The following is a 26,023-nucleotide window of genomic DNA, read 5'->3' as shown; positions in this document are numbered from 1 at the left end:
TTGGAGCTGACATCACAAACCTAATATATACTGCACACTGTGGACCTCAAAGCAGTTATGTGCTGCCCAGTCAGCATATCACATCTACACAACTCTGTCAATGTATACACCGGACAGCATCAGTACATTGGTTCAAACTGAGGCAACATTGTAATAGGGTACGATGTCTGTACTCATAGTTGTTTTGAAGTACTATTGCTAGTTACTTATTCATCAAAACAACTTGTTTGGCTGCAATGTAAAGAGAGTTTATGTTAAGTAGTGTTGGTGCAGTGTCAAAGCAACAGAAACCACCAGGTCACCAAACAAAACAACAAAAGGATGTTGAAGGACCTCAACACTTAATGGGGGCGAAGCCTGCGAGCTAGTTCAAGCAGTCAACTCGAGCACCAATGATATACATGAAACACGTGACGCACCTCGTCCCCTCTGACAACCAACCAACATGCCGCTCTATTGAAGCTGCCGGGTCTTCCTGCCTCTGCCTCGCTACGCTACGCTGCCTGCTGCTGCTGCTGCTGCTGCGTTCACTTGCTACTGCTGCGTTCATGTTCCTGCTGCTGTGTTTCATGTTGCTGCTGCTCGCCGGCCCCCACCATATGGCCTCAGAACAGTTTCATAATACATACATGCACACAGAAGGATCCACACTTGTGTTTTTCAATGAACACACAAATGTGTTCCGTTTCATATTCATGTAAATAAAATTCAAATGTAGAAAAAAGTTTTACATGTGTATTTTTGATCACTGAAGCTACAACAGTGCAACTTTTAAAGGAAACCCCCCCCATTTAAAAACAGTTCTTGTTGAGAAAAACAAGCACATCTGCCTCTCAGGCTACCGGGAAGAAATGTTTGAACATTTTTAAAGTAAAATGCTTTCCAATCTGGTGCACTTTAAGCAGACTTACTAGAGACCTATCTAGGGGGTACAACTCTAAACACCCATAATGAAAAAGATGGGTTACATTTAATAATTAAATAAGTATGTGAGCATAACCAGTAACCCATAGCCAATAAAAATACATGTAACTTATTTTATTTTTTGTTGTTCATTTATATCTTATTTTACTATTTTATTTATGCATAATTTTTTTTATCTCTCACAAGTTTAAAAACGATATGTCTGGTTTACTGTCCTATAGTATACATTGGAATGATTTCAAACCTGTTTATCCCCAATAATTATAAAAGAGTGCCTTGGAAATATGTGTTTACATAAATTGTGATCAAAAACGTTTGAGACCCACTGAGATAACTTAGACTAAAGTGAACTATCTAACCATCAGAGTCCTTACCTCACTGAAGCTGTAGTTATCAGCCTCAGTCTGACTGGAGAGGACTCTCCCCTCCACATCATTGTAGACACATCTTCTTCTTCCGTTAGAGCAGCTAGCAATAGATGCTAATAACAACAGCGCCCTCCCTTTCTTCTCTCCCTCGCTCGCTCCCACGCTCCACCGAACTCGACTGTGGCTGTGAGCTGCGGGTGCCAGATAAGCCGGCAACATCCCCCATTTTCATCACTTGCAGCGCCCATCGTACCGGCAAATGAAAAAGTGTAACCGGGATGAAAAGGGTGTTACATTTACTTAATTATGAATGTTGTTACACCGAAAGTTAGGATGAGCACCAACGGTCAAAACATTGTTTTCCCCCTCCCAGAGCTGTCAGCGCGGCGCCTCCACAGATCTGGCTGCCCTAGGTGAACATCTATAACGCCAGTGCCGAGCCCGGCTGGCCCTGGTCCCAGGTTACGCTGTAGGAAGTGTAGATACAAACGCGACATTTCCGCCTCGCCGCAGTCATACAGTAGGACTACGGAGAGGAGAGCGGCGAGAAACATTTCCTCAGGCATCGAAAAGCGGAACCGAAATCACATGTCTAAATGATGCCGTTGGAATGAAATGTTGGAAACCGGTTCTCGGTACCCAACCCTATATGAACGCTAAACCAATCACCACTGAACTTGAGTAATGCTCTTAATCGTGGTATATATAACCAACGTTATCGGTAAACCAAGATAGCAAGACTCCCTGCATGTGACATAGTCTAAAGAGCAACACAGTCTGTAGAGAGCAGGATGGAGAACAAACACGGGACAGTCAACTAGTTTGGTTGCGTAACTTGCACATTTAACCGATGGCAAGTACGTAAGTTACCTGACCAAACAAAAACCAAAGATTGTGCTATCTTGCTTGGGTTCCTAGGAATAACATACATGTTTACAAGATAAATAACTTCAGGTCCAAAGCTTGATTTTAATGTTGTGTTGAAGAGAGAAGGGAATGTCCTGTGACGTCATTCTATATAATTATTAGCCACGTGCTTCTGTTAATTGGAGGGAGAGTGTATTTGCATGTCCAAGTGTCATTTGGTGGGTGTTTGTGTTCTGTCAGACAAACGGGCTTTCGGTTCAGTGGGATATTTTTGGGGCTATTTTGGTTAGGAAATAATTGGCAGTCCTGGCCAGGAACAGTCAACTGTCGGCCACAGAACAGCGTCACTTATCAAGAATGTGTTGTAAACAAAACGACTAGTTAGTGAAATCAAACTGCCAACGTTTTAATAAAGAACATAGATGTTTGTATCGTGGCCTTCGACAAAGATATGAAATATTTTTGAACAATCATACATGACGCAAAGACATGTCAATAATAGACAATTCCCGGTTTAACAACAAGCAACATAGAGTAGAAGAAATATGTGCCCATTGCAATGTGTGTGCTTTCCGTAATAAAGGGTAACGATACTTCTCTAGCACGAAGCCAATAACCATCTATGGCCGTCAGTGGATCGTCTTTTTTCAAATCTGTGCGATGGCTCGTCTTTCCTTGTAGTCACCAAGTAGATGTCACTGTCCCATCACTATCAAAAAGAGGCTTAACCAAATGAATTGATGTAAGACCCAGTCTGAAAATGATTACGTTAATGAGAGAAACGTATTTAGACCGACTTTGCTGCTTTTTAATGACACTATCTATTCCTGATCATGTCATATTCTATTGTGTTTCTTTCCAGAAGCCACCCACCCCTCCCTGAGCTTGTGTTGGTCTGGAGTAGCTGGCTTGTTTCCTGTATCTGTCTCCTCTCTCTGCTGTTGTCTTTGTAAAGTCCTCTGTTTTCGGGCAGAGGGTCTGCACTGCTGAAGCACAGATAAGGCCTTCAGATAAGGAGGGGGGGCAGATAACCATCCTGGCTCTCACCGTCGCTCTGCAGCATCAGCTATCTGAACCCTTATCGGACCACACAGGCCTCGCTCCTTCAATCTTCCATCCTCCTATTCAACTGTGGGGCAACCTTTTTATTTCCGCCTCCTCCCTCACTGACCCCTCTTATTCTTTCTCACCCCATGTCTCTCTCTTCCATCATGCAATCACCAGAATGCCAGTGTAGATCCATATCGACGTATCGGAGGGGCAACATGGCCGAAGGGAGAAATGAGGCTAATTAAATTGATAGTGGAAATAAATGTTCTCCTATGTGGTGCGTTTAGCTGTCAGGCCGGATTGCCAATGTGCCAGTTGATTGGACATGTCCGTGTGTATATGTGTGTATTAGTCAGCTGTGTGGAGAATCACAACGATAAGGGAACAGATTTAGTATGGATTGCTGGGCAGAGTGAAAGCCATCTGAAATGAACAACAATGGATCTGACCTTGAGGGAAGTAGGAAATACACTTACTGATGTAGTTGTGGCTGTTACTGCGGTGACCATGTGTGTGTACAGTAATATATATATCATGAAACAGGAAAAAGCTCAATGGTGGAAGATATTGATCTAAAACTAGAAGAATAATGGAGTGTTTCTCTATACACAAAAAATGGCAGTATAGCAGTGGAATCTGAACTTACCTCGATGTCGGTTGGTGGTTTTGTCAAACATTAGCATGGCATCCTCGACCTGAAACAAGACAAATAATTGTTCAACTTGTGTGCACAGAGCCAAACAGAAACATTGCATCGTTAGGAGCAGCACACGCTGCACTGCAGTGTCTCCACACCACTGTTTATGTCACGCTCAACCAACCTGAAGACCGCCAATCCCAATATTACCAAATCTGCCATGGACAATGTAGTGATTGATTGCAGTGCACGATTCATCATATCTGTAAACGCCTGCAATGAGAAGAGTCTGTCCTGAACTTGCCAAAGATTTCATGAAAAATAATCTCCCTGTCAAACCTGGCAGCTTTGACATGCAGCCGCAGCTGGAGTTTCAGGTGTGTGATAGAAACTGGAAAAAGGAACTCCATTCCACTGAATTACACAATCTCATTTTCTATTCCGATTAGGACGCTTTCCTCCTTGAGAAATAAATGACGGATTGAAGTGGGCACAGAACCAAAACTGCCCACTTATTATTTTATTTATTTCACTGTATCACCGTTTCCAGGTTCAAATGTGTACTTAGTGTCTCCACTGGGACATGTCTCCTTGCTTTAATGTTCAAAAAGCTCTTTATTTTCCTCATACTGCCTGTGCTGCAGCACCTCTTTTCACCCTCTGTCTGAAACCAGAGCCCAGTCTGCTCTGATTGGTTAGCTGGCCGGCTCTGTTGTGATTGGTTAACAATTTAGAGATGTCCCACCTTTTAAAAAAAATCACATACAATTGTTGGAGCGCTAGTCAATAGAAGCCTGAGTGGTACTGAGTGATCTCACTATATGTAAGTAAACAAATAACTACCTTGGAGGGTACCGGGGGGGGGATGGGTGGGAGAGAACTTTGGGTCTTAGCCTTTGCAGATTATTTACATTCACAAAAATGAAGTTTTCCATGTAGGGAAAACCCCTAAAAGCATAATAGGGCCTTATGTTTATGTAATACAACATGTGTTCATTCCAATATGCAAGTCCATAGTGTCCCCGAAGACACATACATGAATGTATGCAAGGTAAAACAATGATATTTGGTGAGCAATAGTTTGTGATAATCGTGTTGTGCTTCTGAAAGCATGACAGCGCTGCTCTTGTAGCCTGGGAAATGTTTCCTGTGACTGATGCCAAATCTTCCTCTGCAGAACAACACAGCTTTATTACTCAGAGTGGTGGAAGTGTGATGAGAGACGTGAAGGCCACAGATGATGTGGCTGTTTCAGCTCTCAGACGGGAGGAGAGTCAATAAAACGAAGACACGTCGCGACACCGGGTGAGGGATGACTTGTTGACAGGAGAGAGACTTTGCGTTCCTCCTTCCCTCAGCGTGTGTTATTTGAAAGATGTTTTATCTCTTTTTATAATCAAACTGCTCAAATTTCATGGATGGCCTGTCTCAGGAAGGAGAGGCCGAAAGTGTTTTTGCACCCTTGTTGTTTCATATAGGCTATATACACATGGACTACAACATATTACTCTATTACTTAGGTTTGAAATCAAATAAAACAAGGAAAGAGAAAGGAATTGGTTGCTTTGGCTCACCGACCTGTCCGTATAATTAATCAACACCAATCACATACGTTTGCTTGTGTAACACTTTGAATAAGTATTACTTATGCAATACATGTGCTACACACACTGACTTCTGTACACATCACTATTTAAACATGTTGACAGATCAAGAAGATCAAGAGACCGACTCAGTTAAAACTGTGAAATGTTGAATCCATTAGATTGTTGGTTAGTTGGTGTTTTGGTTTAAGAGCGTTGAAAGTTCAAACCTGGAAGCATTATAGCAAGTTATGGCAACACATGCTCCATAAGCACCGTAACGACCGGTTGCTTCCGTGGACGGTGTGCCTTTACAAGCTGCGGCCACAAGGATATTATCGGATGTCTTTATTGCTCTTCCTTTGTAAAGGATGGTCCATTGTATCCTATGCTAAAGAAGATAACATGGGAGCATGGAAGCTCCTTTACTATAATCTAGACTGAGAATATGAACAGCTCTTATCGTGGCTGCCACGTCGGTATTTCCGGGTCACTTCACTTCCTTAGGAACCTTCCAAAGCAAAAACCACAACCCTTGGAAAAAGCAGCCTGATTTCTTTTGATAACCTTGTGTTAGCTGCCACGAGCAGGGGTTAGTAGCCAATATCGGTAAATATGAAATGAAGAGATAAGAGCGCAGCCGATAAGGAGAAGCTGACTGAGCCTTTGAGAAACCGCCTATCTAAACTTCCCATGCCTCCGCTTACTGCCTTACCCCAATCCTCTGAAGTGCCGCACACAAACCTGTTTTTAAATGCCACCTTTATTTCAACCAAGACGGCTACTGTGATAAGAGTTCTTTTTTCAAAAGGTCCTGGGTATCACCTACTGGAACAAAATAGTCCAAAGCTGTTCAGTCGCCACCGGTTGTGTTGGTTATCAACACACTCCATAAAACCCATTACATTTGATTTGGGCCTTAATGTTTTCGTTGTTAGATGCTGATCAAACAAAGTACATCTTACAAAAAGTGTTGCACGTTAAAGGGATGCATACTGCATTGCCTTAACACAGCCCCTGGGAGAATGTAACTAATGTTAAAAAGCTATTACTGACATGACCGTGAAGATTAAGCGAAAACAGCCTGCTGCTGTATACCCCACGTTCAACCACAATGTGGATCTAAACTGACCTCGAAGCTCTAAATGTAAAAAGCATGCCCTCATCTCTGTTGTAGTTGCACTTTGTATTGCAATGTCTCTTATCTTGTAGTTGAATGAGGGTGATAATACATCACACCACCACACTGGAACAGTCACAAGAGATACAGTAACAATATGTTTAACAAGATACTGTTGGGAGCAAAAAGAGAATGAAAAGTATATTAAGTATTCAAATATTAAGAACATATTATTATATCCTATATGTGTATAGACATACCTGTTGAAACATGCAGCAATAGGATATGTCTAAAATGATCCACTACTGGATGAACTTGGGAGTGGATGATCAAAGTGGAGACATCCTGTTTCCCTTCAACAGTCATCATTAAACCATGACCCCAACGTTACCGTACCTTCATCATGGAGGTGTCAGAGCAAATATGTTGTCATGATCATTTAGGGTCATTTTGAAAGATATTGACAACCAATTCTTTAGTTCTGGTATCAACAACTTTTCGTTTTGATCTAGACAGGTGACAGTGGGTACTTTGCACATTGCGAAGTGTCTTTGTTACGGCTTACACCACTTATTGGTCTATTTATTTATTACTGTCGGTATTTTTGCTATGTCGTTTATGAATAGGTGGTGGGTACCGAAATCCTTCCACATTTCCATTCCATCGGTATCGTTTAGAAATGTTTAAGTTTCGGTTCTGCTTATTCGTATTCCTAAGGGAATGTCATCTAGCCGCTTCTGTCGAGTCGGGCCGGGGCGTGAAGCACAGTTTGGCTCGGGTCCAAGCAGGACTGCAGCTACTCCTGAATCAACTGATCGCTTCACCGTCTGCTCAGCTCAGCGTCTCTCTCTCTCTCCGTTCATCTCTTTAGTCTTCTCGTCTTCCTGTCTCTGGCTCTCCACTCTTCTCTCTCTTCTTCTCTCTTCTCTCTCTCTCTCCCAACTCTGATGTGGTAGCATGATTTATAGACTGTTAGTTCTCAGTTATGATTCTCATCTTCCTCGTCTCTATCCTCTCTTCTCCTCCCAACTCTTGATTTGGTAAGCATGATTTATAGACTGATTTATGTCTCGCTCTCTCTCCTCTCTTCTCTCTCTCTCTCTCTCGTCTTCTCTCTCTCTTCCTCCTCTCCATCTTAACTCTCCTCTCTCTCTCTCTACACAGCGGATCCGCTGCCCGTTTAACAGCCTCATCTTTGTCAACTTTTCTTAAGTTCTTTCTTTAACACGTAATGAAGGTTATTAAGCGTCTTAGGCAAGGCAAGTTTATTTATATAGCACTTTTCAACGCAAGGCCATTCAAAGTGCTTTACAAAAAATGAAAGACATTAAGCATTAAAAAAGAAAAGCTAATAAAATAAACATTAAAATGAAAAATACATGGATAAAAGTTACAGTGCAGTCTAAATATGAATAGTTCAATTAAAAGCAGCGACAAAAAGAAAGTCTTCAGCCTGGATTTAAAAGTAGTCAGAGTTGCAGCGGACCTGCAGGTTTCTGGGAGTTTGTTCCAGATATTTGGAGCATAATAACTGAACGCTGCTTCTCCATGTTTAGTTCTGACTCTGGGGACAGAAAGCTGACCAGTCCCTGAAGACCTGAGAGATCTGGATGGTTCATCATTTAGCAGGAGGTCAGAAATGTATTTTGGGCCTAAACCATTCAGTGCTTTATAAACCAGCAGCAGTATTTTGAAATGTATTCTTAGCTCCTGTGTTGTTAATATTGACCGCCATTTCATTTTAAGTGAAGCAGCCTCCCGTCTGTGTCCTCGCGCTGTCCTCACATCCCCGGACCCCCAGACTCGGAGGAGAAAAGGGATGTCAGTATTGTTTATGAAGCCGGGTAAGAAAGTACATTATTGAAATGAAAATACTATGTATTTACTTTGACAAACAGTGAGCAGCTGGGCAGCTGCAGCATGTGTGTTGCAGTGTTGGACAGACTGTGTGTTTGGACTCACAGGCAGGTTGCAGTGTAACATCAGAGGAGACTGGGCTAATTGTACCTTCTCAAACTGTACCACTTAGAACGAAACTAAACAATGCAGAGATTATTTTTAATATAATTGTATTCAATAACCGCAACAAAATTAAACAGTATGAAATTATTTGTAAAAATAGGAATACAGATTTGACTTAATGTTTTCTTAAATATATTTTTCTCCCAGAGAAATTGGCATAGGACTTATTTTTACCCTCTCAAAGAACCAGAATCGAGAACCGAAAAGAACCTGAATCGAAAAGCAGAACCGGAATCAGAACCGGAATCGTTACAATCCAAACGATACCCAACCCTATTTGTGAATGCATTTTTTATTGACAGGGCAAATAGAAAAGAGGCAATTTCCCACCATTGCAAACACTAAACATTGATTATATTCCCAGATATACTGTATCAGGGCTCTCAAGTTTTGAACAGAGTTCAGAGTGAGATTTTGGCAGCGGCGGGGCTTTGGGTGGGGACGGTGGTCTTATCTGATAAATGACACATAAATTCATACAAATAAAAACATATTTATTTCATTCTTAGTGAAGGGATGTGTTGTGTGTGTGGTGTGTGTGTGGTGTGTGTGTGTGTGTGTGTGTGTGTGTGTGTGTGTGTGTGTGTGTGTGTGTGTGTGTCGTGTGTGTGTGTGTGTGTGGTGTGTTTTTTGTTTGTAGGTGTTGGTGGCAACCCTCTCCGCGTCGGCATTAGAGTGAGGGAGCACTAGAACAAGTTGAGCTATTTTAGTGAGCCTCCCAAACTGGCTCAAACCGGTCACCTTTAAAAAAAAAAAAGGAACCAAGAGACTCTATTACTCAAATGCTTTGCTTTTGATTTCAATTGATTATGTGTATGTCATGTGGTGCCAAATATTTCTTACCTTGCACTTGATTGAGGACATACTCCCCCAAAACTCCTCAACATTAAAGGTGGTGGGATCTTGGGGCATGGGGATATCCATCAGCTGATAAATGTAACATTTGTGATATTGGGCTATATAAATAAACATTGATTGATTGATATTCCAGGAACTCCTCACACACCCCAGTGTGAGAAAAAGTGTTTAGAGAGTACTTGTCCATGGACAAGTGAGTTTGGAAATGTACTTGTCCGAATACATTTTTCACTTGTCCAGAATGGACAAAAATTGGGGCCACTGGAATCTTCTTCATCGTATTTTACATTTTCCCACGGTTTTTATGACACCGCTAACGTAAGTGAGAAGTGAGATTTTACTGCATCACACAAAGGGTTGGGTATCGTTTGGATTTTAACGATTCCGGTTCTGCTTTTCGATTCCGGTTATTTTCGGTTCCGGTTCTTGAGAGGGTAAAAATAAGTCCCATGACAAACTGGGAGATAAATATATTTATGAAAACATTAAGTCAAATCTGTATTCCTATTTACAAATCACATACTGTTTAATTTCTTACGGTTATTGAATACAATTATATAAAAATAATCTCTGCATTGTTTAGTTAGTTCTAAGTGGTGCAGTTTGAGAATGTACAATTGGCCCAGTCTCCTCTGATGTTACACTGCCTGTGAGACAGAGTCCAACCACACATGTCCAACACATAGGACATAACCTAATAATAATAATAATAATAATACATTATATTTATAGCCTATAGGCCTAGCGCTTTTCTACAACGCAAAGACGCTTGCACGCTTACACACGTCCTGCAATACACATGCTGCAGCTGCTCACTGTTTGTAAAAGTAAAGAAATAGTATTTTCATTTCCATAATGTACTTTCTATACCCTGCTTCATAAACAATACTGACATCCCTGTGCTCCTCCGAGTCTGGGGGTCCGGGGATGTGAGGACAGAGCGAGGACAGGGAGGCTGCTTCACTTCATAAAGGAAATGGTGGTTAATATTAACAACACAGGAGTTAAAACGCTTAATAACCTTCATTACGTGTTAGAGAAAGAACATAAGAAAGTTTGACAAAGATGAGGCTGTTAAACGGGCAGCGGATCCGCTGTGTGTAGAAAAGAGAGAGAGACGCTGAGCTGCACCGTGCAGCGATCAGCTGATACGGAGCATAGAGAGAGAGCTGCAGTCCGCGGGGCTCGGCCTCGCCTCCTACAGCCATGTTATTTTCTAATTGGCTGTTCGACAGCTTACATTCTTTTGATTGGTTGATGCGTGGCTACAGTGATTCTGTACTAGTTTGTTTACAAAATTGCGGCGCAACTTGGTGGGCGGTACCCTGGAAAGAAATCTCTGCGTGAGAAATACAAGGTGTGGCGTGTGAGCGTGTGAATGGAGTGGAATGCGTGTGTCCCACGCCAAATGCGTGAGACTTGAGAGCCCTGCTGTATTGGATTCTGGCTGTTACTTTCAAGTGGTGCAGCGATGAAGTATTGTTGCAGGCCAGCCCAGATGTGGGCATCACAATGGCTCCCTTGACAAACATCTATGGGATTTTTTCATTGGAATTTGGAATATCGCAAAAAATAAGATCCTTGGCAATCACCAGTACAAAGCTAACATTGGGCTATGATTGAACTACGGCACGGTGGCATAACTTAGCGTTATCATCGCTAAGCTAAAGGTAGCTAATGTTTGGTGCGATGACGTTTAGTGGTCATCTGTTAGCTACCGCCGCTCAAATAAATGTTGAGTTTGAAAAGAGAAATTGTTACATTTAGGACTTTTCTTCCTGCATGCCTCTTCATGCCCGTAACCGAGTGTAATCACTGTTCAGTTTCCATGGAGGTCTGGTAGCACCTGACTCTCCCTGTGCAACAACAGGCTATTCTCCAGGGAAGCAAGTTCTGTCCCAGCTGTCAGTCACCATTATGGCTGTGATGAAGAGCGCAACAGCAGGTGCAGAGAAGAGCTCTTGCCGCTTCACATCACTGCTCACACACATCAGAAACCGGAAGCAGCCTCAAGGGAATCCTGGCTCTTTACAGGAATTAAATGCCAAGTGTAGATAATGTAATATTGAACATGAAAACTGAATAATTTAACTAGTTTTTAAAGGCCCTGACACACCAACCCGATTTTGGGAGTCAGAGGCCGTCAGAGGCTGTCGGGCATTCGCGGCGCCGTAGTCAGGTTGGTGTGTCCCGCACCGTCGACCGTGACACGCCTTATTTGGACTGCCAGACCCGATGCATGGCCGATTCAACATGTTGAATCGGCCATGCATCGGGTCTGGCAGTCGAACCAAATAATCACTCTGATTGGCTGTTCAGCTAGTGAATCAGTGCATGAGAAGCGAAGCGGAAGTGAGGGACGTAAACAAACGATTTAAGAAGGCACACACAGACTGCTATTCATTTTCATCTCATCATGGCGATCTGGAATGATGCAAACGAAGACCTGCCTCATCACCTTGATCCAGGAGAGGCCAGCTCTGTATGATATTACGGAGAAAATATACTCTTCTTCTTCTCTGTCTTCCGGTTGTTGCCTCTTTTGAATGACGAATACACACTACCGCCGCCTGCTGGTAAGGAGAGTTATTGCCACTCACGCACTGAAGTCGGTGCGGTGTGTTCCCGTGCGACACATGGCCAAAACGCAGGGGAACACGGCCAGGCAACAGCCGACTTCAGCGTCGGCTAGTCCTCTGGTGACTGCTTGGTGTGTCAGGACCTTAAGTCTATAATTTTCTAAAGAGGAGACATCTTTGATATCCAACTTATCTGTCCAGTGCCTTTCTGGAGCCAGTCTTTCTGTACAAGACATAACTTCCTCTGACTTGTTGATAGAATATGTATTGCCTTATGTATAGCTCTTTGTGTTCAGGCTATTGTCAATTGGTGTTCTTTAGTCCTAACTAATGAACCTTCCGTGTCTGATATCAGTGTCCTTCTCCTGCAGCCTCTTCGTGTTTTCAATTAATGCTCAAACTATTTTCAGAGAAAACATTAACATATCAGTATTTCAGCAAACACATAATGTGTTATCAGGGTTGGGTTGTAACGGAATACATGTAACGGCGTTACGTATCAGAATACACAAATCAAGTAACTGTATTCAGCTCGCGTTACATTTGAAAAACGAATACTCTGAATACAGTTACTTTCGTAAACCTGAAGTGAATACATTTTGGATTACTTATTGGAATTATTGGTGGAAAGATTTCCTCACAACATTTATTATTCATTACTAAAGGTACAGCCGAATCATCACAGCGCACAAAACCTATTACCGCCGCAGATGGGCCAAAAAATGGAGCGTTTGAAAAAAATGTGCGGGTCCGCTCGCTCAGTGAAACAATAACAACAAAACATGGAGGAACAGAAGTCTGCGTTTAAATCGTGTGTGTGTGTGTAGAGGTGCGTGTGTTATGGTTAAAACACATCAGCCTGCGGTCGCTCTTTAGCCTTTCTAATGATTCTGAAGGTAAACACAGCGAAGGCGGTGCGTGAAAGGCGGTGCGTGAAAGGCGGTGCGTGAAAGGCGGTGCGCGCTCGTCTTCTCAGAGGCTGAGTTAACCCTCCCGCTGCCTCCTGGCGCTGCAGAGACTTCAAGTGAAGGAGGTTTTCCTTCTATAAAACAGCTGTGGGCAGCAGATACTGTGAGTGTCACGGATATGAATACATAGATCAAGGCAGACTGGTGCACACTCTCCTGTTTTGCCAATCCGGTGCTTGAACAAATATAGCTCTAAACCCCTGGCCGAAATGTCCTTAAAATGAAGTCCGAGTTCGACATTTTAATCCATGTCCTGCCAACACTGGCAGGACAGAAGGCGACACGCCCGTTCTAAGCCGTGTCCCTCTCCTCACATCCCAAGCTGCATCCCCAAAGAGTTTATTATGTTGTTACATCGTTTCAGATGTGATGTTTCAGTTGTGCTCTTGATACGCCATTAAAACAGTAAAAACACGTTCAGTTTCCTTTTGCTTTTTGTGTCTCCTGTTCACCAAAACATACCCATATGTGATGGAAAAAGTATCCACAAGTACTCTAAAAGTAATCTGATTACGTTAAAACACGTAACTGTATTCGGATAACTTTCAGAGCCATGTATTCAGTAATTAGTAACTGATTACATTCACAAAGTAACCATCCCAACCCTGTGTGTTATGTTGGCAGTACGTCTTCAAACATATGGTGTGTGGTGAGTGATCTTATGGGTCTGGGTAACTGCGTGTCAGGTGCTAGAATATACTACTAACAACATGGCTTTTTTTCAATGACATGAACTATAGGCTAATGTTTAATTTGTCTCTCACTGATCAGTTTGCCAGTATGCCAGCTCCTTTCAAATGCAGATTGACATTTGTGTCTACCTTTTTGCCAAAAAAAACTATTAACAGTAGATATATAACACATGAAAAGGTTTTTTTTTAGGTACAAAAAAGTTGGGTTTTGAAGGCAGTTGGATCCAAATGCAAAACAGAAAGAGGCATTCAGCAGCGTTTTAATGCCATTGAACACAACTTTGATCAGAAAACAGCAAAGGTAAGACGTATTTGCCGTTTTGGCTACGTAAAGTCAAGTTGTGTGTTGTCTTTCCTTGCCTTCGCTTTCCTTGCCTGTCGCAGCTATGGGGCTTACCCAAGCCCCCAGGAAGTGCGCCGGACTCTGTGCCCAAAATTCGTAGTGTCCAAACGGCAGTACTACCATTTCCGTATCAGTCCGTGACGTCACTGGGCCCAGAAAGACTTTTTCCCATTGACTAACATGGGGAAAGAGACATCTGTAAATCAGCGGATAATTTTTTTTAAACTAAATAAACTTCCCAGTATGAACTATTTTACAGCCCTTATTAGAATCATTCGGTCCTTAAAGTTGTAAAATGCACTAAAAGCCGAATCTAGATTTATTTTCTCTCTCCATTCATTCTAGTGAGCCGAGAGTGGGAGCTCGGGGGGCGGGGCTTAAGGGGCGCTTGCTCTGTGAGCGCACATACGGGTTCTTCTGCTCTGACAGCCAGGCATGACGGGTAATCTGTGACGTTTCGCTCTCTCAAAAGTTGGGCCATTTTGCCTTCATGCACCAATGAGCAGCTCTCATAAAGAACGAGACCCCGCCTCCCACGCTGTATCCAGTTCTTATTATACATCCATGGGCTTACCAGGTTAAAGCTTGCACAGGAAAAAGTAGCAACGGCTGAAACAAGACAACAGGAAGCCTACAAATACCAACACCAGGAGCATGAGAGTTTGATTTGTGTTTTGTAAGTGGCAGGATGCATATTATTGTGGTCTCCTATTTCAAAGTCAGATAATTTCTACAGTATCTTGCTACAAGTTCTCAGATAGAAAAGTACACAAACATGTGAGGACCGGAAAGAAAACATATTTGATTAAGAAACCAATGGTGTGATTTTATAGCTAGATATGATATAAAAATAATGCATTGGCGGATACACTTTTGATGGTATTAAACATATATTTTGGTCAGCAGCAGTTACTGTAGAATGTGTATAACATAAATGTCATGAAAAAACAATTGTTCGAGCGATTAACTATTTTAGTTTGGTTACATTTAAAGGGATTCTAATGGACATCTGCTGTTATATTTATCAAATTCCCAATGGATACATAATCAATGTACACCACCTTCACAGGTATAGGTCAGTGGTGAGACCACGAGATTATACCAACTGAATATCAGTAACTCATGCTTAACAAAGAGCCTATTAATATGAATTTGAGAATGAAGCTTAAGGGACAGAGCAAGAAACAGAAGGACAGACATAGAGATGGAAAGTCGGTAAAGAAGAGGAGGAGAGGGAGAAGGGGCTCAGGTGTTCCCCACAAACACCCATTATACAGCAGAGATGACAAAACAGCCAGGGACAGCTGATTCTCTAAATTAACCTCTGTCTGTCTGTGTGAGGCTGTATGAATAATACAAAGTCAAACCCATGAGATGCATAGGATATGTATTAATAATGATTACTTTCTCAGCTTGAATAAACTCTCTGATCTGATATGCATGAGAAAAATAACTTTAGAGATAAACACTGACAGGCATAAGGTAAACCCAGGAAAAACCTTCCAATGCTGAAGATTCTGTCTACCTGTATACCGCCCATACAACCAGGGGTAGCATTCGGTCTGTACAGATTAAAGACCACCCGTTTTGGGGAATTGACAGGCATGTAATTTGGGGAGTCGCCAGAGTTTGCTCATGGCTTGAGCAAAGTTTCAGAAGATTTGAAGTTTACCATGTTTTTTTCAAATGCATAGTGTGAATGCTGTGCCATGTACAGTATATTCAACCAATACTTTGGCTCTCCATAACTTCAGCCTACTTTCAGCTACAGAAACCATTCAAATATCAAACTATTCAGCCTTTTCAGATGGGAAACTATATCAAAATATTTTATACTATTTGAAATATTCAGCTTTTTAAACTATTTTGTTAGCATGGAACTCAATCTGGAGGAACCTTCAAATCCTCTTTTAACTACACCGTGCGCCAAATGCCTATTTTTGCCTACCTTCAAATCCTCCAAATGCTTCCACATACTTTCAGCTAGAGACTTCATTCCAACTTTAAAATGACCACAAGACATTCAGCTATAAAAGTTGTTATTCAGATTTTTGATATCTTTTACACTTTTTGAGATATTAACTTAGTTTGGAGCTTGGTAAAGAGGCCTTCTTCAGATTTTAACATAGTGTGTATTGCGCAGCTAGTTAATTCCGATTTTTTTTTTTTTAAACCTGCCATAATTCCCAAACCCTACACTCCTTGGACATCATTTTTCATGAAAAACGTAGGAAAACCTCTCCTAGGTTGGACAATTAAAAAGAATTAAGCAAAAATAATTAAACAAAATGCCTCTTGAGGGCAACAACTTTCAACATGTCTCCATTAAGGCCTATACAGCCTGATCTTTCCTCACAGCAGCAGCCGCACACCTTTAGTTAATCTGCCAAAAAGGCCACATTATTGACCTGAAAGTACACAAAAAGCACACTTGAGACGCTCGTCAGGATCCTGAGACACTTCACGCGTTGAAATTTCACCGATATCTGCTACGGTTCTTCAACAAAACGTTAAAATGTAAGAGGTTTATCTCTCATTCAGACCAATGGAAAGGCTCTCCTCTCACAGATCACTGCACATCACCATGGAAACCTTTGATCTCTGGGCTCATAAAGGTGTTATGATTAGGTGCTCAGCACAGAAACAAACACGGACAAACAGACTGGACTTGAACAGACTGTCTCAGCCTATTCTTTTCTGTCTGACGCAGACTTCATACTGACTTCAACATGTTCCACATATTGTATACATTATTGGTGACCATTTGGTTTTAGTCGAAAAGTTTGCAGTCAAAATATTCTTCTGCTTTCCAAAGCAAAGTCAAAACTTTATTTTCTCTTCTTAATAGACATTAATTCACTACTACTTACATTTATTATCCGACTCCTTCAGCCTACAAAAACCATTCAACTATTACATTATTTAGCTATTTCAGGACATTGAGGCTATACATGTTGTTGTTTATACCTTTTTAAACCTTTTCTTTTAAATATTAAGCTTCTTCACTATCTTTCCTCCTCTTCCAGTTTAACATTTCACTTTCAAGTTTTCAACAAAGTCATTGCAATGCGTTTGAGCTGTAACAATTTGATTCAAATCTTTTCACTTTTCTGCATTTCTCCGCTAAGTTCAGCAACACACTGACTTGGTTTCTGTAGCGAAAAGCAGCTACCATTCAGCTAATAACATATTCAGCTTTTTCTGCATTTACAGCTAAATTCAGCCACAAATGTTCACCTTTTACAGCATTCACACGCATTTTCAGCAGGAAATACATTTTCTAGTTTCAAATTTGTAACAACTAAAATTAAGTTCAGGCTCATTTTATCAATTGACAACCCAATCATTTCCCCAGAGGTTTTATGGTTTGGAAAAAAACCAAAAAGGTGCCAGAACCCCCCAAAAAATGAAAAAATGACTGCAAGGAACAGAACCTGTTCATTTTAATCTTAGTGTCAGCTATCAGTAATGAGTCCTAAAACAACATAGCATTGTATTACTTCCGGTTCCCTCATCTCAAAGTCGAGGTTTTATTTCACACGTTTGTGGTTAGATGTTTGAAATAAGATCCGGGGTTAAAACAAGCTTAACAGGTTTTCCTATTTTGTTCTACAACATGAAATGCATCAGTAAATATCCACTTGTGAATGTCCGAAGCTTTTATGTGTCATAGAAAGGGTGACTGCTAACAAGTGACTAAACAAACAACTAAACGTCATCAGTCCGCCTGAAGATGTGCAGCATGCAAGCATGAAGTAGAGTTTTTAGCCTCACAATAGCTTTTACTTCAGGTGATTGCAAGTGGCGTTTGCATCTGGACATTCTCATGCTAGCCAAAATGTGGAAAGTTTCAAAAACACGTGTTGTCACAGATCTTATGTTGTGAATATTACAAAATCCAATGGAAACATTTTTGTCTAGGGAGCCCTTGTGAAGCTAACCTCCGGATCGACCTGTACAAATCTGTCATCACTGCAGCACTCTATCGTCTATATGTGGCAACACCACAATGCATTATTACAGCAGAGCATCACCATTCCCTTCCATCCAGCAGCACTCTCACTTCCACCACTCTCCTCTTGCATTGCCCCATCTAGCCATTCCATCGCTGTGATGCCCCCTTTCCTCCCCCCAACATCATTTCATCTCATTCTCCAGCATCCTATCTACCCGCCTCTTTCTCTCGCTGACAGTCCTGTATAGCGTCATGTGCTCCCCTCTCTGGACTGAGCCAGATAAGCAGGTAATTCATCATTGCAGTGAAGGGTACACACATGTACTCACACCCACACACACCGGGCGGCTCTTATCAGTGCTTCACAAGGATTGCCGGGTCTCTGTCTGAAAGTGACCCGCAGCCTCCGAGCGCCAAATTACCATGACAACATTCAAATTATCCCCGGCGAATGACAAGAGACAAATTAATATATTTCCCATCATCCCTGCGTGCCCACAGCCCTCAATTTGTGCTTCTATTATTTGGAGGGGAGAAAGAATGGTTTAACCAAACCCAGGGTGTGTAGGGAAGGCCTTTATAAATGCAAATGACCCCGGCTGCCTTTCTCTGCTGAGAACAATGTGAAAAAATAGCAGGTTGGCCTGTTAAAAGTGATACCACTTCCACTTAATTTCTCCCTTTCTCTTTTTATTTACAAGGCACAGAAACCCCGGGAACAGCAAATTCAATTCAAGCAGCACAATAAAACACAATCATGCCCAAATGTGGCATATTTCAGCTGACAGATTCATAAAAGTGCCGCTGGCGTAATTGAGTCAAGAATGAAGAGGAAATGATGATGAAGATGGCGATGATGATTATGGCTAGGAAGCGCTGTCAAGAGGAGTGATTGTGTAGGAGAAAGAGAGGGAACTGTTATTCCTCCGCTTGCCTTTCAGAGGAACATAAAGCCTCAGCCGACACAAGATGTTCAACGATTTAAAATTACAATTTAGAGCTGTTTTACAGAAAACTGAGATATCAATCCTGCATCTGCAAGCCTGTGAGGAGGTAGCGTCATGAAGCAGAAAAACAATTAAAATGGCTCAGCGTAGTTCTCGCGCACAGCTTTGATACACTGGAGGATACTTAAATTGGATTTGTGATGCTGATAATGCACACTACAGGCATACAGCAGCATGAGACCATAAAGACAATTCAAAACACGCCAATTTTCTATTTTGGTGGGTGAGTGGATAAGTGGAGCTGTGAACTTTAGTTGCACAGCAGGAAACAACAAAGGCTGATATGCAGGGGGCTGATAAACTGTAGGCACTCTGTCAGTCACACAGCACACACACATTCAGTGTATTAACGTCACACATATACCTGACAGGCTGATGTTAACTGAGCACATAGCAGCTGGGATGGAGAGGGTCAAACAAATGGAGGTGCAAAAATGAACTTCAAGAAGTGGTGCATGGTTCGGCAAAACGCCTTTGCTCCATTCGAAAGGGAACAAGTGCAGTTGTGCCATGACACTGAGGGAGTGATGATGGGTACAGATGTCCAGTGGTCTCCAGACAATACATGTAGCTTTTGCCACTCCCCCCGCTTTCTATGCATTTTCACTGCCAGAAAGAAACGCCGGTATGACAGGAGCGACACAGCGTCAAACTTGGTAATGTGATGAATATGTTTTGAAATGTTAGATATTTCTCAGTGTTATCCTTGACACCCTTTATCATGATTGATACATACTGTATATTGAAGCATACACACACATTTGTTCAAGGGACACCTCCTCGGCTCCATACAATTGTACAGGGACTGCGACTGACAGTGTGTGTCATCAAACAAAATGCCCAATGTTTCTATAATAAATGTATTTCTATAGCGCTTTTCTTGAGAGACGCTTCACATTTTGGAGGGAGGGTAGACAACCAAAACCAAAAAGAAACAAAGAAACTTGGTTGAGAGGGGGGGGGGGGGGGGGGGGGGGGCTTATGGATACAGAGTTGAAGAGGTGGGTGTTGAGGCGGGACTGGAACAGGGTGAGGGACTCAGACTCACGCAGGTCTTGGGGGAGGGAGTTCCAGAGCTTCGGGGCTGCCACAGAGAAGGCTCTATCCCCGAAGCTCTGGAGTTTGGCCTTGGGGATGGAAAGCAAACCGGCTGAGGTGGATCTGAGGGACCGGGGTGGTTGGTAGAGGATGAGGAGGTCAGTGAGGTAGGGGGCGGGGGGCAGATGGTAGAGGGCTTCAGTGGCGTTTTCTCCTGGAGGCCAAGGGAAGCCAGGCTTCCCCTGTTTTTTCAGATTGTAGTTATAATTTTAATAAATAAATAAAAACACTTCGATTACTTTTGGAAATTCTTTGTTGTATGTTCCTGCCGGCCCGTCTCTCCCCCATTCTCATTGAGTATTTTACAAAGAGTGAAACAGCTCCCCTCTAGATGTTATGGTGAAACAGTAGATTGCACTCTCTGTTGCGAGAGGAGGCCAGCCGAAATTGGCTTCCCTTGGTGAAAAAAAATGCAGGGATTGACCAATCAGACAAGGCTCACGTCATGCCCCTGCCAACCTGTGATTAGTCAGGGCCATGCCAAGGGAAGCCAGAGGCGGCTGGCTTCCCTTGCCTCACAATCCAATCAAATCGTATCAACTTAGTGTTGCAGTGACGCGTCCTAAAACCCGGAAGTAAGCTGCGCTCGGTTTCTCTCGACAAAAAGGCAATGGGATTTCTCCATAGGATTTTGGAAAATAGCTTGAAATAAGGTCAGTGGAAAACGAACCTGTTAGATAAATGCACGTTTAGTTCAGTCGAATAATATCCACATGTCTACCCTACTTTTCTAATTTTCGAATCATAAATCTAATCGATAGAAGATAGATAGCGTCACTGCACCACTCTCACCGCCGTTAGAAAGTAGCAAGCAACTGAAGCAAGTGCAATTATGGAGGGTGGAGATTTGGAGTATTTAATCAAAAATAATTGTAGGCCTACTAAACTTCCGCTACAGCAGCAAAAACAAATACAATCTGATGACAGGTCAATGCCCAAACTGGAGCTGTGTACAGCGGGGGGAAAAAGGAGCGAATTGGACGTAAAAAGTTGAAGGTCTCCTGATTTAGTTTGTGAATGAATGCTTATTAGAGTTTCGGCTGGAGAGTGCGTGCGGACATGTCGGTTAGATAACAGGCTAACAGCCCTGCATCTGTATGATACAAATGTGTGTAAAATGATACCGGGTGCTGTAATCACTCATCTGGTTACGTTATTACATTGACCACCACACCCCCGACCCAAAAGAAAGGACGTATTATTGGCTTCCCCTCATGTTTTCCCCATGCCACGCTACTGGAGGGCTTTGTAAGTGAGGACCAGGAGTTAGTAATGGATGCGGTGTGAAACGGGGAGCCAGTGGAGTTCTTTGAGGACCGGGGTGATGTGATGCCATGATTTGGTGTGGGTGAGGAGTCTGGACACACTGGAGTCTATTGAGGGATGTAGTGCTGATGCCGTAGAGGAGTGAGTTGCAATAGTCAAGGCGGGAGGAGATGAAGGCGTGAATGAGTCGCTCAGCTGCAGGGCGGGTGAGAGAGGGACGGAGTTTGGCAATATTGCGGAGGTGGCAAAATTTGGTTTTTACAACTTGACGGATGTGGGGCTCGAGGGAGAGGGTGGGGTCAAATATAACGCCAAGGTTGCGTGCCTGGGTGCCATCAATGGTGACTGTCAGGTTGGGGGTTTTGCTGAGGGTGGATTTGGAGCCGATGAGGAGGAGTTCAGTTTTATTGCTGTTGAGTTTGAGGAAGTTGTGTTGCATCCAGGATTTTATTGCAGTCACACAGGATTCGATGTGGGTGAGGGGGGGGTTGTGGGGGGATTTGGTGCTGAGGTAAATCTGTGTGTCGTCAGCGTAACAGTGAAAGTCCAGGTTGTATTGGCGGAGAATCTGACCAAGGGGGAGGATCTGGATTAATACTGAGCAGAACCCAGAGGTATCACGCTCAGTGGGGGATGGATGATCCCCGCTAAATGTCTCTTAAAATTTGCCGGAAGCACTCCACGGTTTCTGCGATGACAGCTTCTTCTGGTAGAAAATTCCACTCTCTGATTGTTCTCGGAAAGAAGGAGTATTTAAGAGTGTCACTAGTTGCGAAAATTCGCTCGAAGTTCAAAGAGTTGGCTTTGCGGGTTGCACTTCTTCTAACTGGCTCTAGGTACATTGATGCATCAATGGCTGAGATGTTATGGACAATCTTGAAGAAGAGAACCAAACGAGCCAATCGCCGCCTTTCACTTCATTCCACCCAGTTCAACCGCTTGAGCATTTCTGTGACACTGCTGTCCCATTCATAATCTCCAAAAATGAATCTTGCACCTCTTCTTTGTACTGATTCCAGGGCATCACTGTCTTTATCAGTGTAGGGGTCCCAGACCGAGCTGGCGTACTCTAGTTTAGAACGTACTAGGGCCACAAAAGCTGTCACAGCGTCGCAGGTTCCGGCGTAGGATGCCGAGCGAACGGTTTGCCTGTGTTCCAGGGTGGACCGCGAACTCGGAAGATGTCGTTTTTTTGACTCATCGGCTGGTGTTTTTGCCTTGGCCTCCTCAACTTTATTCCTGATGAGTTCACGATCTTCCTTGTTGTAGTCATTTGAAATGCTTATTCTCTGATACTTGTTTTCACTGTTTTTTAGTTTCCTCACATTCTTGAATATTTTCTCTTTGTCATCCCTGTTGTTGAGTACACTTTGTAATGGTCTGTTCCATTTGGGGCCCTGGGTAGCCTGTGTTCCTAGTCTGATAACCTGTTTGGTCTGAAGTTTCCCTATTTCAAAAATGTTTTCACAAAGACTGTCAAAGAACTGTACCGGGGTTTCTTCAGTACTTTCATCAGCTTGGTAAATGATCAGGTTGTTCTCTCTGGATTCACGATCATCTGTTTCCTTCAGCTGTTCATCTCTAGCTTCTTTCATTATTTTCTTAAAGTTTGATGGTGCAGATGTTTCACTTGCTTGGGTCATTTCTGCCCAGGTCTTCACTGTGTCGGCATATGAAATGTGTATCTGCTGCTTTGCGTCTGCCAGGAGATATTCTACTTTTTGGGACACTATTTTCGAAATCGCCGAAATTGCAGCAGGCTGCTGCATTCCTGAATGCACGTTCGTAATCCTACGTCACTCCAGTCAATACACACAGTCAGGGGGGCCCAGACAGCAGAGCTGTTTTGGGGGGGGGGGGGATCTTCCACAAAAACTATCAATTAAATCCAATCTGATCTAGGTCGAAAAAATCTCCAAACAATTGTCGCGCGCTGTCAGCTGTCGTTTCCTCCGGAGCGGAAACGATGGATGTAGATGATGAAGAGGAGGGGGCCGAGTACTGAACCTTGGAGAACACCTTGGGTAACTGAAGCTGTGGCAGAGGAGTGGTTGTTGAGGGAGATGAAGTGGGATCTGTCGGAGAGGTAGGACTGGAGCCACCTGAGTGCAGTACCTTCGATACCGATGTCCTGGAGTCAGGTAAGCAGGATGGTGTGGCTCACGGTATCGAAGGCTGCACTCAGGTCGAGGAGGATGAGGATGTTGAGGGAACCGGTGTCAGCAGAGGTGAGGAGGTCATTGAGGACTTTGATGAGTGCCGTTTCTGTGCTGTGGTGGGGACGAAAACCAGACTGAAGGGGTTCAAAAAGCTGGTTGGTTTGGAGATGGTGGTGGAGTTGTTTGGAGATGATGCGTTCTATTGTTGACTATTGTCTATGACCACTCATATCAGAGCCCCCTTGCCTTTTATTATATTTTTGGGCTGCTTTATATTTGTTTGACAGGGGATTTTCTCTCTCTCTAACACTTTGTATGAAGGAGCTTCGCCGCTTAATCTTAGTGGTGGAGCAACATTTTTCATCTGCCACTGATGTGCAGTGCGTTTTCTCAAGGTGGCCGCATGTTACAGTATACACTCCGACCTCATTGGAAAATATGGACCAAAAATGATGGCGCTCAGAAAAGACACAAGCATTGAGATCACTTAGTGCCCTTCTCTAATCTAATCTCTGTTAAACTTCACCTATTGGACAGAACTGAATTCAGTGTAGCAAACCAGCTGCTTTCCAGCCAACCAGAGACCCCCCCTTTTCCTATCAGCCATGTTTATTAATCACATCCATTAACAAAGCAGACAGCTGCCTGTGAAATGTTAGCGGGACACTCTCCCGGATCGCTGGAACACTGCCAAAAGTCATTCGATGTGAGCCACTTCTCAGCTGGGGTGGATTTACAATCAAGTTATCAGGTTGAGTACAGACGTGTTCCCGAAGACAAAAGGCTGATGTAAATACACGTGGGTATACAGCTGCTCGGACACATTGCTAAGAATACATGTTATACTTGTACAAGTCATTGTAATAGTACTCCTGCCTTCCTTAATAGAGAAAACAATGTTTATTCACACAACTGGAAGAGGACGACAAATTAAACCAAGGGTAATTGTACACGTCAAAAACACAGAACGTTTTTTCCAGAAAAGACTTTCATAATCTTAAGTAAGTAGATTTGATCAGAATCAGAATCAGGTTTATTACCAGGTAGGTTTACACGTACGAGAAATGTGACTTGGTGTCGTGGTGCATAAAAACAAGAATTAAAAACACAGGTAGAGAACTAGAAAAATATAAAAAATATAGTCAAATATAACAGTATTTACATTGCAATGGAATGGAATAAGAAGGAATAAAAATCGGCAGAAATACAAAATAATGTTGTACATTGTGTGCATTAATATAATTATAGAGTCTACGTTGTGGCTGAGGTAAAGTGTCAGTGGGGGGTCCCGGGCCTTGTTTAAGAGGCCGGTAGCGGAGGGGAAGAAACTGTTCTGGTGGTGAGAGGTTCTGGTCTTGATGGAGCGCAGCCTCCTGCCAGAGGGGAGGGGGGTGAACAGTTTGTGTCCAGGGTGGGAGGGGTCGGCCACTATCTTCCCTGCCCGCCTCAGGGTCCTGGAGGCATGAATATATTTGATATAATCAAACTGAAAGTGAGCACAAACAAACTACAGTAAGTGCAGCAGGTGAAATATAAAGTATATGTTATCCGGTAAACAGTGTTGACCCTTTATTATTCTTCCAAATAGGAAATTCTGCTGGCGAGAGAAGACAAGTTGGACAATAATGAATACATGCAGGATGCATCCTCTGATAAACGTATACGTTAACAGCTGATGTGAATAGAAATTGGTCGTTTCAGCCAATCAACTGTCAATGAATTAATTACAGTGGAGGAGGCTGTCAGCTACAGTGAAGTGGCATGCCTCTGCCTGTACTGTTATACAGTATTAACCCCATCAAGGCTAAGAACTGGCTTTTAAAAGAGATCTAAGATCTGGAGAAGGTTTTTCTTTTTTTGTTTATTAGTGTGAAAAAAGGAAGACAATCTGTGGCCGATGTGCTATCCGACTGCTGGCGCTGCCTCAACATCATAAAGAGAGACAAAGAAGAGGTAAAGGGATCAATGTGCAAGTAGATTGGTGCTGGAATGAGTACTAAAACCAGGAAAGAAGTTAGCATTTTTAACACTTCCTGTTCCCTCGTCAAAGTTTTTTTGAATATGTTTTGATGTGATACTTTAAATAAGTTCTGTGCTTCAGAGATTTTCAAATATTGTTATACGAGATAAAACAGGTCAGTAAGCTTCCATGCGTTTTAAAAAAAACGGTTGCTAACAAGTGACTAAATTAGACTACTTACTTAATATCATTACGCCAGACACTAATCTGCCGTTAGCTAAGCGGTGGTGCAGTGATGAAGTCAATAATACGCCATCACTGCACCACTCCATTCAGAATCTCTTTATAGATATTAGACTTTGCCTGTCACAAGTATGATGATGAACATCGATTGATCGTGAAAGTGTTCTCAAAGCTGGTGAAGGTGCAGCTAGTTTGAAGTACTTTGTAGACTGCAGGGTAGCTGGTGGATTTACTCCAGGTGGAACTAAAGTCTGATTTAAGACTTGATTAGATTTCACATCATTCATCCACAGCTGTGAAGTAACTAAAGGGATTACATACATG

The 26,023-nt window shown here is 42.7% G+C and overlaps 1 protein-coding gene across 4 annotated transcripts in view; it reads right to left on the bottom strand.

Moving 5' to 3' along the window:
- The window catches only part of LOC117457617 (RNA-binding protein Musashi homolog 2-like), a 245,990-nt gene that overhangs the window by 104,920 nt on the left and 115,047 nt on the right, over positions 1-26,023 (bottom strand). For all 4 annotated transcript variants that reach the window (XM_034097776.2, XM_034097777.2, XM_034097778.2 and 1 more), the window contains exon 7: positions 3,856-3,904. In XM_034097776.2, the coding sequence (XP_033953667.1) occupies positions 3,856-3,904 (49 nt within the window). The remainder of the gene's footprint in view (positions 1-3,855; positions 3,905-26,023) is intronic.

The sequence above is a fragment of the Pseudochaenichthys georgianus genome, chromosome 13 (genome assembly GCF_902827115.2).
Source record: "Pseudochaenichthys georgianus chromosome 13, fPseGeo1.2, whole genome shotgun sequence".
In the NCBI taxonomy this organism is placed as follows: Eukaryota; Metazoa; Chordata; class Actinopteri; order Perciformes; family Channichthyidae; genus Pseudochaenichthys; species Pseudochaenichthys georgianus.
The sequence above is the reverse complement of the archived record's forward strand: the minus strand, read 5'-3'. Positions and strand labels throughout refer to the sequence as shown.